Source organism: Ptiloglossa arizonensis, chromosome 3 (assembly GCF_051014685.1).
Source record: "Ptiloglossa arizonensis isolate GNS036 chromosome 3, iyPtiAriz1_principal, whole genome shotgun sequence".
Lineage (NCBI taxonomy): Eukaryota > Metazoa > Arthropoda > Insecta > Hymenoptera > Colletidae > Ptiloglossa > Ptiloglossa arizonensis.
Genome location: NC_135050.1, coordinates 8,370,640 through 8,391,331, shown reverse-complemented (window position 1 = coordinate 8,391,331; position 20,692 = coordinate 8,370,640). Strand labels below are relative to the sequence as shown.

Sequence of the window (20,692 nt, the reverse complement as noted above, 5' to 3'; positions counted from 1 at the left end):
CTATGAAGAAAAAGAGAAAGGGAGTGTAAGGAACGTTTAATGTTACTTTTGTGACTGTTTTAATATTCGATCTTATTTTACAAAAATAGTTTTTGATTATTATTTGAATCGACTGATTACTTTTTGTTGAGAGTAGGTGAGGTTCACGGATCTTTGATGGAGGTTAACGGTATTTAGAGTGCTCTGTAAGCGTGGTTTGGATTAAATATTCTGTAAAATCGGTAAGTTTTGTTTTAAACAAATAGTTTCTTGGAAAATCCTCCGAATTTTTAAGACGTTTCTTTAACAGGACGTCGACCGAAAGGTCTCGGACAAAATTTTTTGGAAAATTATTTAATTTTCTCAAAAAAAAACTGTAACAATTCGAGTATACGATCTTTCGTCAGAGTCGATCCATAAATAATAATACACGAAAAAAATTGGAGCAAACTGAAAATTTGTAACTTCTTCCATGTTCTTTTAAACATTAATTGAAAATCTGTAACTTCTTCTATGTCCTTCTAAATGTAAACTGAAAATCTGTACCTTTTTCCATGTTCTTCTAAACATTAACTGAAAATCTGTATCTTCTTCCATGTTCTTCTAAACATAAACTGAAAATCTGTAACTTCTTCCATGTTCTTCTAAACATAAACTGAAAATCTATATCTTCTTCCATGTCCTTCTAAATGCAAACTAAAAATCTATACCTTCTTCCATGTTCTTCTAAACATAAACTGAAAATCTATACCTTCTTCCATGTTCTTCTAAACATTATTTGAAAATCTGTAATTTCTTCTATGTCTTTCTAAACGCAAACTGAAAATCTGTAACTTCTTCCATGTCCTTCCACAACTGTTACATTTCATCCGAGAGTATAATTAGCGATTCGAATATTCTGTAGCGAAGATAAATCATCGGTTAATTGAACTGTCACCAGAGCCGCGTGTAAGCATCGTTTCTTTCTCTGTATTACCCCTCCTCGTTCGTTCCATTCAGTAGCCGAAACAAGTGTCTCGAAATTACTTGAGTATAATCCCCGGAGTGAATTTCGAGGAGTCCCTACATCTTCTCTACCAAGTATATCATTTACAGCCCGATTGGAGCGTGAACAGCCTCGCCCAAAAAACGCGGCAAGTAGCGCTACCGTATACATTGGCAGTCGTTAGTGCTGATTTTCGAGCAAAGATTACGACGATCTAGAGGGCCATTAACGCGTTATCAGCGCAATTTATAAAGTGAAACTCGAAATTATAGATCCAATTCGATACGCTCGAGCGGACGCGAACGACCGGTCGTCTTAATGGGCCAATATCGAACGGTTGCAGCGTTTATTTTTTTATTCAGGGTCCGATCACCTGGCAATATAAATTAATCGATTCTAAACCGTCCCGCGAGCCGGTGGGGTTCAAGCACCGTTTCACCCGGTAATTAATTAGAAGTCCCTGGAAGCGATAAAAAAATACAAGTTTCTGTCGATTCTTCGAGCGCTAATTGCAACGGATTCCATTTACCATCGTGGTGCCGGTACGAGTGTGTTTAGGTGTACGCTTGGACACCAAGAGTGTAATTCGACGCTCACCGGTGAACCGTAGAAGAGGTTGCGGTCGAAATCGAGTGCCCTCGTAAGTGCACGTCCAACTCGTGCGATGTAAAAGAATTCTGCGGTCGTTCTTAAATCGCCATCGAGACGGTGGACAACTTCCCGGCGAAGTTACCGGGAACTTACGAACGAGCCTCGACTATTTCGATGGCTTGTTAACCGATATTGTTGGGCCTGGTCGAGGCTGCCACGGTACGAAAGCTATCGAATCGAATCGACGATAGTTCTCGCTTTAAGAACTTTCGTCTCGAAGCTCGTGGTACTGAATCTCGATCCACGTTTCGCTTCTTCGTACGTACTTGTACGTACACTATCGGTCAGAAGTTTTGGAACAGCCGTACCGTCTACTATTCAACGGCGAACTCGAGATGGAACGGCGGTTACCCGTTTGATCACTTAATTCCGCGAGGACTGGATGAGACAGGATTTTGGAGATCGTGAAATTGGTCGAGAGACAAGTTGCGGAGGTATAGGAGAAATGGTTGAATATCAGCCGGGCGAACACTTCGAAGATTAAACTTTGAGTTCCCGGGAAGTGGTCAGAGAGTCATAAATAACGGTTCAAGCGGCGACGTACGAGGATTTCGGTAACAGTGGTTTTCTAGCCGATTGTCCGGTTGTTTCTCTCGAGAGACACACAGGTTATGGTATATTTAAGATCGACTGTGAGGATAGAAAATTTGCGTCACGACGAGTGGCGTACCTATCTTTCGAAACTTCCGTATCGCTCGTTCTCCGAGATCAAATCTTCGAAGAGGATACGTCAATGTGCGTGAACGCAGGTTGTAGAGGGATCCAGAAGTGTATTACCGACACGAGACAAAACTGGAACAACGATCGAATAACTACTAGGAAATAAATATATTGGAATGAATGCAACAACGATCTTAAGGGTGTCGGATGTCGATGTCAGTTTTAAGAACTGTCTCCGTGTGGAAGGGTCGTCCGCCACGCGGTTAAGGGTTTGGCCATTTTCCTTTTGGCTTTTCTTTTTAGTCGAGTTCCAAGTCCAGAGTCAGAAAGAGGACACGACCTTGTCGTCGTTCACATCAAGACACATCACTGTATACGTATTTCTTCGAACTTTATATTCTTATATATACAATACCTATACTACTAGATCCCTGCATATTATAATAAACTAGATATTATAATCTGAACTTTACAACAAAATGTATACGTCAACGTGAGAAAATTATTCATCGAGAATGTGGGACTATGGAATTGTTTAGCACAAGAGGTGCTAAAGAGTATACAATACCTATACTACTAGATCCCTGCATATTATAATGAACTAGATATTATAATCTGAACTTTGCAACAAAATATATACGTCAACGTGAGAAAATTATTCATCGAGAATATGGGATTATGGAATTGTTTAGTACAAGAGGTGCTAAAGAGTATGCAATACCTATACTACTAGATCCCTGCATATTATAATGAACTAGATATTATAATCTGAACTTTACAAGAAAATATATACGTCAACGTGAGAAAATTATTCATCGAGAATGTGGGATTATGGAATTGTTCAGCACAAGAGAAAATGTAAATAGACCGTTTATTTTTAGATAAATATATTACAATCATGCAGCTGAGTATGGTTATGAACAACTGAATAGATTGTAACGATCACGTCGTCACACCAACGGAAAAAATAGGAAAGCACGTATCGAGCTCATCCACCATTCCTTGACTTCTCAACCTCTGCATGGTTCAATGTCGTTGTACTCCAACAGAGAATACATGAATTTCTCGACGAGTAGAGCGCGTTAGGAGAATTTCTCGAACACTATTCCTTCAATCGATGGAAGAACCAACGAGTTAGAACGTCCGTGATGATCCATGGAAAGGAGGGCAAACGGTACCGGAAGCATTAACGCGCGAAGTAGCGTAATACCGGTTATAAATTTTAATCGTCGGATAACCAACCAGCTTGTGCCACTATTAAAACGCGCGTCGCATCGCGCGAGCTAATTACGATAAGACCGGAATATTATTAAGATTTAAGTTACATTCGAATTTTATCCGGCCTCCAGCCCGTGGAAACGCCTCCGGTGTTCAGATTTTACCAATGCGGTTATCCGAAATTATCCTCGCGACCCCACCAGCCCCCGGAGGCGTTTTGTGTGTTTCGAGCGCATTAAACATACAGCACGGATTTGTACACCTGCGGGCCAACGACACACGGGCTTGCATTGTTACGATTACGAGTCAATTCAAGAGTTACCAGGTGAGCAACTTTTGGCGACGAGTTAAAGGAGTTAGGTGAACACGTATGCGTGATAGCGTTAATGCTGCTCGAAGGACGGAGATTCGTCTGGTTGCCAGACCGACGAGAAGATATATATTTCCTACATGTGTCATTTCAATATACAATAGTACAAATATTTGATTAAATTATATATTCTCCATTTTGGAAAACGAAATCACTTGAGGAACAACCCAATTGAATTTTATCCTATCCCCGTTTAAGAGATGCACGCTAAACGACTGTTGTTCAGTGCTCTCGTTAAGAGAGCTTTCGACGACAGTGCTTAGACATTCTGAAATATTGTTCCATTGTCACGAATGTACGTAGAGTGATCTTTTCGAATGCAACTTGCGTCGAGAATTTCGGTTCATTCTGTAGGACATCTCTACTTATTTTCGTGCATCGTGTTGCGATGATCATTGTGGTTGCAAGTGGATTCGAGAGTCGTTTAACGTGCATCTCTTAAACGGGGATAGGATAAATGTTGTATAGGATAAGTATAAAATATTGAACTCTAACTCAAGACTCTATAATCGAGATAAGCTTTTAAATGAAGAGAACCTGATTTAAGGTTCACTTCGCTAGAGTCCCTTCGCGGATACACTCTCTCCAAGCTCTAAATATTGGATTGTTCGGTAAGTTATTTCGTTTTCCAAAATGGAGAATATATAATTTAATCAAATGTTTGTACACTCTTGAAAAATCGTGTTTCATTTTCACCGAAACAAACGAAATGGCTTTTCGAACAATCTAATATTTCGGGAAATATATAGGTAGTGTTGGCTAATGGAAGAATGCATGCAATTGCATGTATGCAAGCAATTGCATGTATGCATGCAATTCGTAGTAGTCTTGATGCTACTGTTGGAGTTTGAAGAGTTTCATTCTGAAAGGAACGTAACGTACACAATAGTTAAGCAAAGTTTACAAAGAATGTCATGTTTATTGTTCGATGACTAATTTAAATTTCTTCTTAACGCATAATTACTAAGACAGGTACAAGAAAATATAGTCCACCATTGTTAGATTCATGATCGATCCTCCTCCAAATGATTCATCCTTGTACGTTGAAAAGTTATTAATTTAGAAGATATTTTAATTTAAATATTGTTGAGAAACAATATCCTTACGATTAATGATATTAATAGGTTTATTTTTACAGAAAAGATTCAATGTAATGGTCATTTGCATTGTGAAATTTTCGAAATCGGAATAATAGCGATTGTTATACATTGAGTAATGTATTATTTGATATTTTGCCACATTCCTGCGTATATTTTATTTTTCAAATGGACCTATACAAAGTAAGAAGATAATGTTGAATAATAACAGTGTAAGCTAAAATATCTTCTAAATTAATAACGCTTTGGATTATTAAGTTCTTATGGAAAATGTTGAATAGCATCGATTGGTGGATTAAAAATAGTATACTTTAACTTTTATAGGTCTTTTACTTGTCCACGTTTAAAAAATCCAACAGTACAAAACTGTGCCTCTCTCAAAACCATTTAATCATTATTTAAAAATTTTTCGCTATAAATAATACTGTTGACGTAAACCAAGATGACAATATCAAGTGACTCATTACATTTAATCATTACTTAAAAATTTTTCGCTATAGATAATACTGTTGACGTAAACCAAGATGACAATATCAGGTGACTCACCCTGTATGCAAATACTTCATGGTTCCCCTTGGGGCTACTTTTTTCAATTCCTAACAGTAACTCGTTGCGTTTTCACCAGCGATATGAATTAATAACGACGAAGTACACAATACTGTACCTTCAAGAATATATAAACGTACACGAAAATGTAGAATTAAACAATGATTCCACTCTATTTATAAGAACGTCGAGATATGTACAAGCAGAGTCTAGAAACAGCTAGAACTACTGTTTTTCTAGCATCTTCCCTCAGAGAGCCAAGAAACACCAAGAACTATCCGTGAAGAGAAGCCAGCCAAGCAGACGGATGCTCTCAAGTTTGTCGATAAATTTGTTAACAAATTTCAAGGGGTATAATTACAGACGGTTCGTCTGGTGTATCATTAAACCAAGATACCTCTCGTTAAGCGCGTCCACGGTGAAATTGAAGCATCCAGCTGGAGTTGTAGCTCGCACGCCGGCCAACTTTTGCATAAAGTTAAAGCCGTGCCCGAGGCGCAAAAGCGTCTTCAAGGCAGGCGTGACTGAGCCTGCGATTCGAGATAAGGTTCGACCTTTGCCGTATGCCTGGCGTATCGAGCTTGCATTCGCCTTGTTCGACCTACATGGTGTATTTATCAAGTTCCTAGACCAGCTTTTTTCTCGTATTCTGTCATGATACAAAGTCAAAATTGAAACATAAAAACCATCTTCTAGCTAACCAGACCACTTGAAGTTCTTGGTCCTTTTGTTCTGGAGTTCCTTCTTAATTGGCCTGCATACTCACTAGTCTATTAATAGATAATTGTAAGTAATACAAATTACTCCTCGTGACATAGGTTTACACGTCAACTTATTAATTTATCATTCTCATTGAGAAAATTGTAATATATTCAATAAATGAAAATAAAAGGATTGGTGAATAGAAGCTTCAAAATTTCAAAATATAAATTAGAATTCTTGAATAGCATGACACGTGTTTGGACTTGTAGAAAAATAAGACTGTTAGTTATTTAAAAATAAGGTTATTAAATTTTGTCGAGCGTTTGTCGAGGATATCTTCGCTGTTTTAGAAATTAACAATGCATATATGTAATCACTACGATACTTGCATTTGTGTTCATTTATAGACTGGAGAACTTTAAATTCTATTGGGTTGTTCAGAAAGCCATTTCGTTTTTTTTTGGTGAAAATGAAACACGATTTTTTTAGAACGAATAAACATTTGATTAAATTATACATTCTCCATTTTGAAAAACGAAATGACTTTGCGAACAACTCAATATTTAGAGCTTGGAGAGAGTGTATCCGCGAAGGGACTCTAGCGAAGTGAACCTTAGATCAGGTTTTCTTCATTTAAAAGCTTATCTCGATTGTGGAGTCTTGAGTTAGAGTTCAATGTTTTGAACTATGATCGGTTATTTCGACCCTGTAACCTTACATTGTTCCGTTCAATGTAATCAACTAATTTAATTTATCAATACTTTGAAATAACACAGTCCTTTCAGTTCTTAAGTTCGTTTGGCATTTATTGATTAAATATTCAACAGTTCGAAATAATGTGATACCGTAATTTTAGCTTAGCGTAAGTTTAGGGAAACGTAGCTTTAAGATAGCATTTGGCGAGCAACGAACGAGGGCAATAAAAGAGAAAATAAGGGTCGAAACAAGCCCAACGAAAACGCTGGTAAGGGCTTTCCCTTTTTCGAAGAAAGGAAAGTTGAAGTGTTGAGCGTAGAGTTTGAAGTGTTGTACAAAGTTGTGTCACAGTCATTTACTGTTATCCAGCTATTGTCAAAGTATTAATTATTTGTAACTTAATAAAGTATAACCATAATAATTTAATTAACGGAGTTAATTACAATACCAGCGCGACAACGAAGTTCTCAGACTGGTACTAAAACTCGCTTTCTATTAATTTAAAGTTAATTTTCTTTATATTAATTACAGGTTATATTTCTCTGGATATGAACAAAGACGTTCCGAACAACTTATTTAACTTTTCATATAAAGAAGTTAGAATTTTCGTAATCTCAATTTTGATGTATTGTTACAGTTTCAAGATGGAGTAGGGAATAAATATCAAGTTCAGAATTTTGAAACGTTAAAAGCGTTTATAAAGATGAAATTTTGTTAAGAACAAATATTTTTTAGTGATATACTTTTTGACGATTATGACGATGTTTGTAACAATCAAAGAAGTGGACACCCATACAATGTTAGAACTGATGAAAATGTTCAGAATGTAAAAGAACTTGTTGAGTCTGATAAACGAATGATGTTAAAAATGATGGAAGATGAGACTGGAATCAATTGAAGAACTATTTGCAAAATGCTAAGAGAAAGTTTAAATAAGAGAAAGATTTCTGCAAGGTTTGTTCCGTACAGTTTGACATATGAACGAAAACAACGCTGAGCTGCAGATTGCCAAAACTTTATCAATTTTCGCGATAATAATATCAACTTTGTACTCAATTGTTACCAACGCGACGACGAGACTTGGAATTTCCAATATGACACTGGAGTCAAATGCTGGAGCAAGCAGTGGTGCTCAAACGGCCCCCAAAGTCAAAAAGGTATGGCAGTAAAAATCAAAAGTGAAAACAATGAGATAAATCACATTTTTCAATGTGAAAGGAACCACTTGCAAACGTTATAGTCAATACTGTTTATTATAAAAGTGTTACGAAACAGCTTTTGAAAAGAATTCAAAGAACGAGACCACAGTATAGAGAAAAAAGAAGTTAGAGTCTGTTGCACGACAATAGTTGCATAAAAGCAATTGTAAAGGTCAGACACAGTCCCTTTGGACTTTACGCTTTTAGCGAAACTAAAAACCATCGTGAAGGGAAAAGTTTTACAAAAATGTGACGCGTGCTTTAAACAACATAACGAAGGAACAAATTGAAAAAAATGTTTAAGCTTCATATCAAAGGTGTATTGTGTGTATTGTCACGCAGAACTGATTTGACGAATAAAATACAATAATTAATTATTTCATGCGTCTATGTCTTTTATCATCGCAATCTAAGAATTTTATGGTCGCATCGTACCTATTGTGAACTTGGGCGAAACGTAATTTCCTTGTACTATTCATAGTGAGCAGCACCAATAGCGGCCATATTTGTAGTTCAGAAACAGCCGTAACAGAAGCGCCATTTGAGACCCCATAACCTCAATACGACATGCTACAGTAGAATGATTATCGAGAAATACAGTAAGGGGTTAAGATTATCCAAAATAGTCGATGTAAATTCAAATATGTTCTCCGAACGAGACTTTTGGTCAATTTTTTCGAAAGTATTATTCTAATCGACAATTTCAAATATTGCAATTGAAATAAATGTAATTATCGCCTTCGTATAAATCACAATTTTTAAATTTTATTTTATTTACGAAAGAATCGATCGTTTACAATATTTTTCAATTTAAAATATATCGACTAACAGTGGATCGTTCAAGAGTTGTTTAAATTTTTTACACACCGACTGATATCGACAGCCACGATCACAAGCTACTTATCGTAAACAAGCAACAATTTTCGAAGAAACACGCTTGAACCCGCAATAAATCTACCCCTGTTCGAACAACCCCGTCCAGCCTCGTCTTATTGCCAAATATCCTTTGATTAACGCATTCAAGCGGCAGAGCAGTTGGAGTTGCACTCGAAACTTCCGGGCAAAGTTTCCGCCGGAGCGGAGAGTTTCTAGGTAAGCTACTTAATCGTATCTGACTGTAAATCGTCGCTGGTTGCAGCGTAGCCGATATTTCGTAGATAGTCGTTAAGCCCGCCGCGGGAAATGTATTTTCCAGCGAGCATTGTTGCGTACACAGGGCCCCCGCACGAGGCGCCATAAATTACCCGATTTTCCGGAGTTCGTGTTGCTAACTGTTCTTAACTCAAACTCGTCGATGGAAATTGTTTCACGACTGCGAGAATTGTCCCGAAATTAGTTTACTCGAGTTGATTTATCGTGGGGTCATAGAATTTTTTTGGAAAATTCACGACTGGAACGATTTAAATAACTGTATCATTTACAGGGTTTCTAGGTGTAGAATGTCCACCATATTGTCTTCTGAGGCATAAATAGAGATTAAGGATCTCTACAGAATTAAAGGAAGGAGGGAATTTTCTCTAAATTAATTTACGTGGGTTGATTTACAAAGGGTCGAAGGTGTTTTTGGAAAATTCACGACTGGAACGATTTAAATAACTATATCATTTACAGGGTTTCTAGGTGTAGAATGTCCTCCATATTGTCTTCTGAGGCATAAATAGAGATTAAGGGTCTCTACAGAATTAAAGGAAGGAGGGAATTCTCTCTAAATTAATTTACGTGGGTTGATTTACAAAGGGTCGAAGGTGTTTTTGGAAAATTCACAACTGGAACGATTTAAATAACTATGTCATTTACAGGGTTTCTAGGTGTAGAATGTCCACCATATTGTCTTCTGAGGCATAAATAGAGATTAAGGATCTTTACAGAATTAAAGGAAGGAAGGAATTGCCCCTAAATTAGTTTACTTGAGTTAATTTACAAAGGGTGGAAGGTGTTTTTGAAAAATTCGCGACTGGAATGGTTTAAGTAACTATTAAATGTATCATTTGCAATATTTCCAGGCGTAGAATGTCCTCTATATTGTCTTTTGAGGCATAAATAGAGATTATGACAGCTTATCTTCCTACAAAATTAAAGGTACGAACAATTGTGTAGATACCTCGCTTAATATTGATTCTATCCAAAGTTTTTATGGAAGAAGAACGCTTTTAACATTAATTTTTGAGAACTTCTGCGTGTATATTTCGTGGTTGAGCACTTTCACAACTGCCTCTCTCTGTAAGAATTTTAAGACGTCTTACAGTTTAAATTTTAAGTCAAACAGTCCTGTCAATATACTACTCTAAGCTTTATTGGAACGTTTGAGCCGTCTTCCCGTAAGGCGACAACAAACAGAACTATATATTATACAAAATGATTTATATAAAATTAGCGACTGAGTTACATACGAAACTTGCATAAATACGAAAGAAATGTTACGTTTGAAGAAGGGCACATATCCGAGGGTCAACTTTACTTTTTAAATGGAATATTGGTTTTACGGAGTATTAATGTTTAACTTTCATTTTTAACTTTAATTAATTTCTTTACAGCAGAATTCAATAAAGCTACGAATTTTGAGAAGAAAAGCATGGACGTATATCTATTATAAAGTTAATAATTACCAAGATATTCAGTTCATAAATTCACGTTAAAATGGCACATTGAAAAATTAAGATTTGAATAATGCTTTCGTTCCCAAAATTTAGTACTCCATTGAATCAAACGAGTAGAAACCTTAATTCTTTCGTTCCCAAAATTTAGTTCTCCATTGAATCAAATGAGTAGAAACCCATCGCTGAGAAAATTGATTGCAAACATTTCTATCCACGAACGTTTACTTTTCTAAATTTCTGAAATTTCATATTTCACCGTTAAAAAGTTCTCTTACTCGTTACCTCTTATTGCCCGGTTGCCTGGTTGCCTCGAGGTCGTTTATTTTCTGAAATTACAAAAGCTATCGGTACCACGGTATCTTGGAGCACGTTTGCGAAAGCGACGTGTACGTGGAACTCATTGTATCATTGTGCGCGATTCGATATCACGAACCGAAACTTCCCCGAGAACCCTTCTCTCCACCCACTACTAAATAACCCTACGAAATCATGTCGGAATCGGGTGTGGAGGCTTTTCACCAAGGTCCGCCACATCCTCTTACGTTGCAGCTGCTGCAACGATAGAATCTTGGGTTCTCCTCGTGAATACGTTCGCGCTTATCTATATATGATTACACGTCTATGTAGTTTGAAACTCCTTCTCTCCGTTTCTCCATCCTTCTCCGACGTGCACCTCAGCCTACGAGTCTCTCGTTTTCTTTTGTCGTCCTTCCTCCGACGTATCTTCCTCTACACATCCTGTTCTCATCCTAAATCTTTCCCTTTCTGCCTTATTCCTTAAAAAACGTTTTATACGACTCTCCTATTTTTGAACATTTTTCTTCAACGTTTTCAAGTTCTGAAATATATTTAGAAATGTGACAATATTTAATAATCTCGATATTAGAAATCAACAAATACGGACTACAATGTTACAAAAATATACTTTAAATATTATGGGTACATTGAAGCGAATTATACTATACGTTTCTTTATAATTTTTCACATTTATATTCTTCCATTTACAATTCATTGTACTACTGGACACGTGAGATTTGCGTGTATTATAATAGCCTTGATATTACAATCTGAATTTAGTATAAATTATATATGACAGATAAACAATGAAATCGACAAATCGACAAATCGACCGCTGCAAGATTTGAAATGTAACTACAGGCGAACAATATTGATCGCTCGAGATCAGTTAGTAACTACACCCCAAAAAAGATATTAGACTTTGATGGAGAACGAGAACGTATTTAGTGACTAAAGTATATATATATAGAAGCAATTTCTACCAGTGGAAAAACAATCTCTATTTCATTTTCTTCGTGTCGATTCTCTTTCTACGGGACTCTGGAACTCGGGTTGCTCTCCGTTCGAGTTTCTCTTTATTAAAATCGTCTCGTCCAACCCTCCCGGTTCACTCATACGCGCATCGACTTGTTCATAAATCGAACGTTCAGCTTTCGAGGAACGACAACGACGGTTCGCGTGACCAGAGAGACGCATTCCTCGCGCGTTTACCGCGCGACGTTAACGCGTTCGCGCGATGTCAGTCGCGATTGTCCGCGCAATGACAGGCGAACTTTTTCGATTATTCTCCCATCGGTTTTTTTTTTCTCATTTTTTTTCACGCCATTGAAAGTCTTATTGCCGCGTCGCGCGACTGGAAGTTTGCGGGAAATTCCGACACAGCGGTCCCTTGTCCAGGATTTTAGAGGATGATTTATCGCGCGGTGCACGAGAACGAACGGTCGAGCAAGTGAATGAGATTCACCTAACAGGGCGTTGGTTATTTATCGCGTTTCGCCTCCCGTCGCGATTAACGTTTAATGAACCCGCGGGGAAATAATTTGCGAAACGTTGTTGCTGGCGCGACAAAGTGTCGCGATGTAAAAAAACATTGAGGGTGTCGCATGATGGAGGGTGAACCGATGAAGTGGACCCTCCGCTCCCTGGGTAATCGAACAAATTGTAATGCAGTATACTTTTCTACGTAAACTGTGGAAGAAGGAAAATAGAGAGAAATACTCGAGAGAGAATTAATATTGTGCGGATACTATTTCTTTGTATGTGAAGTGCGAAAAAAGAGAAAGGTAGAAAAATACATTGGGGGAAATTAATATTGTATGGGTATTATTTCTTTGTATGTGAAGTGTGAAAAAAGAAAAAGGTAGAAAAATACACTGGAGGAAATTAATATTGTATGGGTATTATTTCTTCGTATGTAAAGTGTGAAAAAAGAAAAAGTACAAAACTTGAGAGCAAATTAATATTGTATGGGTATTATTTTTTTGTATGTAAAGTGTGGAAAAAGAAAAAGGTAGAAAAATACATTGTATAGGTATTATTTCTTTGTATGTAAAGTGCGAAAAAAGAAAAAGGTACAAAAATACATTGGAGGAAATTAATATTGTATAGGTATTATTTCTTCGTATGTAAAGTGTGAAAAAAGAAAAAGGTACAAAGCTTGAGAGGAAATTAATATTGTATGGGTATTATATCTTTATATGTAAAGTACGAAAAAAGAAAAAGGTACAAAAATACATTGGAGGAAATTAATATTGTATGGGTATTATTTCTTTGTATGTAAAGTGTGAAAAAAGAAAAAGGCACAAAAATACATTGGTGGAAATTAATATTGTATGGGTATTATTTCTTTGTACGTAAAGTGTGGAAAAAGAAAAAAGTACAAAACTTGAGAGGAAATTAATATTATGTGCGTGATATTTTAATGTCTGAAAATATAAAAGTACTCGAGAAGAAATTAATATTGTACGCGTATTATTTTCTTGTTTGTAATGTGTGAAAAGAAACGTATAAGAATACTTGGCAGAAAATTAATATCGATGAATTTAATTGTTACGTGAACTCATTTGTCACTTTAAGATGTGAATTAAACGTATCGATGTGAATGATGTGAGATGTGATCCATAAGTTTAAATACAATCGTCACACAGATGAACGACCGAATCGAACAGGTGAATTTTCATGAATTACGTTCCATGCTTCGTTCACGCAATTTGTTAACGATTTATCGTTTGATTTTGATAAATTGACTTCAAATTAGTTATTACACCGAATAGTGAATATTGAGATTTTACAACGGAGCGAATAATTAATAATTAGAATATCAATTTTTGATTTCATTGCGACAATAATAAAATTGTTATCCGTCGCGGTCATGGAAATAGACAAGTAATTAAGTATCTCGTACGTGTACTATCGAATGATGTTCAACTTATAAAATGATACGTAAAAATTGGTGATCGCTAAAAAATACGAGAAAATACAAATAATTTCTAAAATAAATAAAACAAGGAACTGAAATAACAAAGATACTTCGTAAAGTTAAGAAGAGTTATTTTTATTTCAATTTAAAAAAAATCGAACTCTTTGTTCGGTAGAAAACGTATGTTAAAATAAAGTAATGACCTTTCTATTACTCGCGAGGGTAATGATTAATTTAAACGATGTTATGTAATAAAATTTTGGCGCTTTGTTTCGGATTATCGAATGATATTCAAATTGGAGGATTTTATGGTGGTCACATTTCCATGAAAGCCGTCCACTGCCCGGAAGGGTCGTCCACAAATTGTCCATAGCGTGCTTAAACAGTCCCCGGCAAACTTTTTCAATTATTCTCCTGCAAAATAGGCGGATCAAAGTTGCCGCCTGGCTTGGCAGATTAATAATTCCGGGATTAATTAAAATTTGGTTATGACGGAGTAAAATAAGGGGCAGTCGAGCGAGAGGACTCGCGAGGAATCGATACCACCCGGGGATGAATATAATTCTGAATTAATCGAATCAGCCGGAAACGCGACGTATCAAATTTGCGAATATCATTTTAATTATCGGTCGCTTGAAGGCTTGGCTCTCTCTCTCTCTCTCTCGCTCTCTTTCTCTCGTTTGTTTCCAACCATGCGTCGTTTTATGGACGTTTACCACTTTGCACGAATAACGCTAGATTGTAAATAATCAACGAGCAGTGGGGACGCCACGGGACGAAATTATACGAAAAATTATGAACAGTGTCTTGAATATTCATCAACGGTCGCGAATAATCGTTCGACAGGAAAATTTAGCGAGCCTTTTTTCATTGTGCAAAAAATACGAATGCTCGAGGCGATTGAAATGAAAGTTCCATACAAACGAAAAGGAATTATTAGAATTATTTTTGTTCTTGCGATACACGGAAATTAATTTTTAATCGACGAACGAGGTCAAATGCTACGTCAACGAACTTTTTTGAAAGTGGAAGAGCTTTTGTCGCACGAGAATTTGGAAAAGATAAAAATTCGTGGAATAATCGATTCCTCGTGTAAAAATAAATCGAAAATTTATAATAATCTTTTCTGTTCGAGACTTCTTTTTCGAGAAATTCGATTTTAGATATTTGTGAGGTTTACGTATCATTGACTAATCTGTCCGACCATTATGAGTTATTTCTACTTGGTGTTTAAAAACATTGGTATGGTATTATTTGTTTTTTTTTGTACTTTATTACTTTTTAACCAGTCAGAAGCATTGATAGTAGTAGAAAGAGCAATTTTCTCGAAAATAAAACCTCATATAAGAAAATGTCGTTTCATATATTTATTTATATTTATACCAAGAATGATAATTTTTCTGGTTACGTCACAAATTTTCACTCTCGTATTTTATAACACTGTTAACAATATTTCGTACAATACAAAGATCTTTGGTTGTAATTACTTTCAATATTTTCTCAATGAGTTCAATTTATTATTGCATTAATAGTGATTGTAATTTTTATCATTGACCAATTTTTCTTTTCCAATTTTTTTGTTTTTAATCATTTCTTGAGTTTTTGGAACATCTCGTTCAACGAATTACGCAAAGATCTTTGGTTGTAATTACTTTCAATATTTTCTCAATGAGTTCATTGCACTAATTATTGTATTAATAGTGATTGTAATTTTTATCAACGACCAATCCTTTTTCTCGAATTTTTTTGTTTTTAATCATTTCTTGAGTTTTTTGAACATCTTGTTCAACGAATTACACAAAGATTTTTGGTTGTAATTACTTTCAATATTTTCTCAATGAGTTCAGTTCATTATTGCATTAATAGTGATTGTAATTTTTATCATTGACCAATTTTTCTTTTCCAATTTTTTTGTTTTTAATCATTTCTTGAGTTTTTGGAACATCTCGTTCAACGAATTACGCAAATACGTGCAAAATCTACGAACGTCCGGTTGACAGGGTTTTAGGGTAACTAAGTCTCTTCGTTAAAAACCCGGGGGCAACACGGATAAGTGAATTAGGAAGGTGCGAGGCCAGACGTCCTTTTAGTGCAGCCATTTACCTTCCCCAATTTTCCATAGCCAACGTGTCTCATCGTCGTTGCCGGTGGACAAAAAATTCACGAAGACAATGGCAGGGGAACCCGGTTCCATAGTCACGGAGACCTTTATGAGGGACAAGAAAAGGGGAAATCTTTCATTTTGAAGAGTAGTTTGGTTCATTGTTTAGATATTACTGCGAAGAGAGAACTGTTTCTGCTTATTTGTAAAGAAATGTATAATACACGTGTTTTTTTTTAAATTCTATACAAAGAATGAGAAAAGGTTCGTCTAACCTAAAACCAGTGTATGGTGATTGATGACCACCATCTTGTCGATGTAGCCAATTGAAGTTTAGATTAATACGTATATTTTCATAAATTCTATGAATAAATTTTGAAAATTAATCTTTCCAGGTTCGTTTAACCTAAAAGAATAACCTAATCGGTGATCAACGACTATCATCTTGCTAATGTGCGTATCGTCTTCCGCTGACTTGAAGTCTCGCGGGGTGGTACAGGGGCAGAGAGGGATCGGACCGCCCACCCCCATATGAGCCACACATTCTGAGCTTTAGCCACGGTCTCTGCCATAGTAGTAGGAACAGATTAGTCACGGTTTCTGCCATAGTAGTAGGAATAGATTTTAATTGTGTTCCTATTTCAATATGTATTATATATGAATACAAAGCTTGGAAATTATAAACTACTGAGGTTTCGTTTACTTAATGTATAACTATCGTTATTTAATGCATAAAATGTCTGTTTTATCTCATAAGAGTTATTTAATATAAAAAAGAATAATATATAAAATTCACAATTTTCTATAGGTAGAGTAATAATAGGTGGAGTATTATTTTTTTTTTATGGAAATGAAGATGACCTTGATTTTTTATAATAAAAAAATTTTCTTTGTCATTTCTTATATACAAATTTGTAGCCGACCAGAAACTGACTAACTTTTGTCTGAAACATTTTTCAGACTATTAGAAGTACCTAAAAAGTCGTGGTGACATTACTGTATATAACTTCTTTTGAAATGAATAAAAAATTCATTTCTATTTATTTCTAAATTATATTTTTATTAAATTATTTTTGTTCCTGACAAAAATTTTATTTATTTATACTAGTAATTACATAAGCAATGCTTTCCTAGCATATTGTAAAAAAGCTATCAAAAATTGTTGTCCTGTATTAGGTGTAACTAATGTATAATAGTAATATATTAAAACTACGCCAATGGGGGCACTCAGTCCACATGTGTCTGTAACTGCCGCGACGAATAGCGGACTAGAATTAAATGCGTGCGTGAGAATAGGTGTGCCCCTTCCACTTCTCTCACATTCCTGCCACAGGACTTCAAGTCAGCGGTAAAGAATAGTTGGAGTTACAGTTAATTTATTATACCTTCATTTTTCAAAAGAAGAAAATCTTATATATACGGACATAAAAGACTTAAAATAAAAGACAGAATATTTTTCTTTTGTGCTTTGATTTATTAGGTTGTTCGGAAAGTGATTTCATTTTCCAAAATGGAGAATATACAATTTAATAAAATGTTTAGACGCTCTAAAAAAATCATGTTTCATTTTCTCCAAAAAAAAAACGAAATGACTTTCCAAACAACCCAATGTTATACCGATATAAAATTTCACGTATATAATTTGATTCTAAATGTCAGTACAAGTGCGATACGTACACTTTCACAAATTCTATGATTAAGTTTCGAAAGTTTATTTCAAATTATATCAATATAGATAGCAAAAAAGGCTAACCCTGCGTTTCCCCAAACCGTTGGAAATCCCTAGGGGCGTCCCGGTGTCAAATATTTCTTGACAGTGGCTTTGCCCATCCAACCCTACGACACTTCACGAATCATTCTGTTCCGTGCTGCTTGGACGAGTCCAGTCCGCCTTCGATAGCAACACTTTGCTATAAAAGCCCCGTAACGCAAACTCGTTCCGATGGTGTACCAGCGGCAAACAGTTTCGACACGCCTTATTAGGCCTATCCTGAATAATTGAGCACGGTGTTAATTAACTCGACTTCTCACCCCACGAATTAAACATCGGGGAAGAGCGGCGCAGAGTGACGTTGATCGCGCCCCGTGAGAGCCAACCGATTAAGTTTGCGACCGAGAGAACCAACCACCTTATGGCTTCTCTCCCCAACGTCATCATTTTCTTCCCTTCGTACACCGTTATGAAGAATTCATTAGCTAGATAATTATGTCGCGAGGATTTATGTTTATTAGACGCGCGCCCCTTTAAAAAATTCGTCATTAGACGCCACTGCAGCCCGTGGGACAGTAGAGACTCGGAAAGTGGAGGATTTCTCGTTCGTAAATAATAAGCAAGAAATATGAAATTTAATTTTCGCGCGTAAACTTCTCCAGACAATCGAATTTCAATGTCGTATTAGGGAGAATTTTCAAACCGTTTCACGATCCGAGTTTTCGTTATCAGATACAAGCAATTAAAATTGTTACATGCACAAACATTATGGACTCGGAAAGTGGAGGATTTCTCGTTCGTAAATAATAAGCAAGAAATATGAAATTTAATTTTCGCGCGTAAACTTCTCCAGACAATCGAATTTCAATGTCGTATTAGGGAGAATTTTCAAACCGTTTCACGATCCGAGTTTTCGTTATCAGATACAAGCAATTAAAATTGTTACATGCGCAAACATTATGGACTCGGAAAGTGGAGGATTTCTCGTTCGTAAATAATAAGCAAGAAATATGAAATTTAATTTTCGCGCGTAAACTTCTCCAGACAATCGAATTTCAATGTCGTATTAGGGAGAATTTTCAAACCATTTCACGATCCGAGTTTTCGTTATCAGATACAAGCACTTAACGTCTGAGGTGGCGCTACCCACGCTTGCCACCAGAGGGAACTGACCACCGACCATTTCCCGCAAGTTCCCGTACCTGCTCCGATCGGTATATATACGGTCCCTTACCGATCTCCCAATGTCCCGGCGTATAAGGCAGGCCTGCTAGGATGCCTTACTGACGAGTCCACTAGCAAGCCCGGGATGAAACGCTCACAACCCCTCTCCTTCTCCTATCTTTGAACGTAGGGCCGCCAAAAGTTGGTTATGTGCGCAAATATTATGAGACACGTAGTTTCAGCGCGCGAGAGCGTTGATCGCGCATGCGTAGCTGCGCGATCACCTGACCCAAGATACAAACGGCACTAGCGTCGTCCCAACTGCGTCGTCCTAACAGATTGAATTTCCTTGATGAAGCTTCGTTCGTATCGCAAAACGGAGCGGGGGCACTTTTCGAATTCTTCTCACGCGAGGAATTTACCGCGAGAAACGTTCCCGTATTTTCGTTAACAGCCTGTCTACAAATTCGTTTCGCGCCAAGTCAGCGTCTTGACCGCACCGTGGATTCGTCGAGCTAAATCTTCTTATCAGAAAAAGGTGCAAACGCAAGGAGAGTTGGCGGAAGTTCGAATCTTCGACGGGAGCAGCGAGTTTGACTTGCAGAGTGCTAATATTAAAGTTCCTCGTCGTTGGAGGGTTGGAGAGCCGGCCAACGGTCCGCGGGGGGGTGAAGAGGGAGACGTTTTCTTCGCGCATCGGCCCCCCGATTAGATTAGAATTTGTTAGGGGTGTCGCCCGGTAACTTCGTCAGAGGAACGCTGTCAGTTTTGTTTCATCGCTCCCGGGCACAAGAGCTTTTTGGGAAAGTTCGGCGCACGAAATTCCACTCCGAGACACGGGGAAAACTTTCCGGCTGAATACCGACTTATGAGGGACGACGTAGCCCACCCGAGGGATGAGGGTGAATTAGCCCTGGCATGGATCGTAATACGCGTCTCAAGGTTCGTTCACCTTTTTTAACGGGGATCTTTTTCTCCTTGGAACAATTTTCGCGATATTATTTCACCGACAATTGTAATTCCAATCCGTTCGATCGTTTCCCGATGGGCTCTGGACCGACGGAATGCGAGACTAGGCTTTTGTTTTTAATTGAAATTTTGTTCTCAGTTATCAGTGTATCCACCATATACACCCGCGTGTCGTTATCTCTCGAGAAGAACAAACAAAAGAGAGATGAACAGCCGAAAAGGCGACTCAGTGGAGACAAATAAAGAACGTTAATCCGTACACACGAAGTATCTACATCATTCAGCGTTGTGTTCCTTGTTTTCGTAGATAAACGCATAAAAAGAAATTGAATTAGTTCACGTGTGTAAAAGGACGTGAACGTCGTAAAGATTTGTACGTTTTCGGGAATCGCTATTCGGAGCAATCGACGCGATTAATAAAAACCCTGAGAAGGAGTAACGCGAAGTGAGCAGTATTGGATTTTTAATTTGATGAAAGAAAATCTCACCTGGTGAATTGGAAGGTATCAGAGAATGTGTATTTGGAGAAAAGTGAATTCTTAGCGAGTCGTAAGTGAGCTTTACAAGAGAGAATTTTTATCGAATTAATCTGTGTCGATAGAAACCGTTTTCACTTACCGTGCCTGCTTTTAGACGAGTCGACTCGAAGCGTTCCCTCGCTTTGAATCTGATCTTTTCCATTTGTCACCCGACAAGTGTAAAATCCTACGTCCGAGACGTCCAGATTGGTGATCTTTAGCCGACATCCGGCGATGTTCTTCGCGGCGTGTTCGTGTGCCTAAGGAGTAAATACATTTTCTATTTTTGTTACATACTAGGTTGTTCAATAA

The 20,692-nt window shown here is 37.1% G+C and overlaps 1 protein-coding gene across 1 annotated transcript in view; it reads right to left on the bottom strand.

Moving 5' to 3' along the window:
• Positions 1-20,692, bottom strand: part of Ror (tyrosine-protein kinase transmembrane receptor Ror) — a 176,976-nt gene that overhangs the window by 55,147 nt on the left and 101,137 nt on the right. Inside the window, exon 4 of the mRNA XM_076307421.1 lies at positions 20,481-20,640. Coding sequence (XP_076163536.1) covers positions 20,481-20,640 — 160 coding nt within the window. The remainder of the gene's footprint in view (positions 1-20,480; positions 20,641-20,692) is intronic.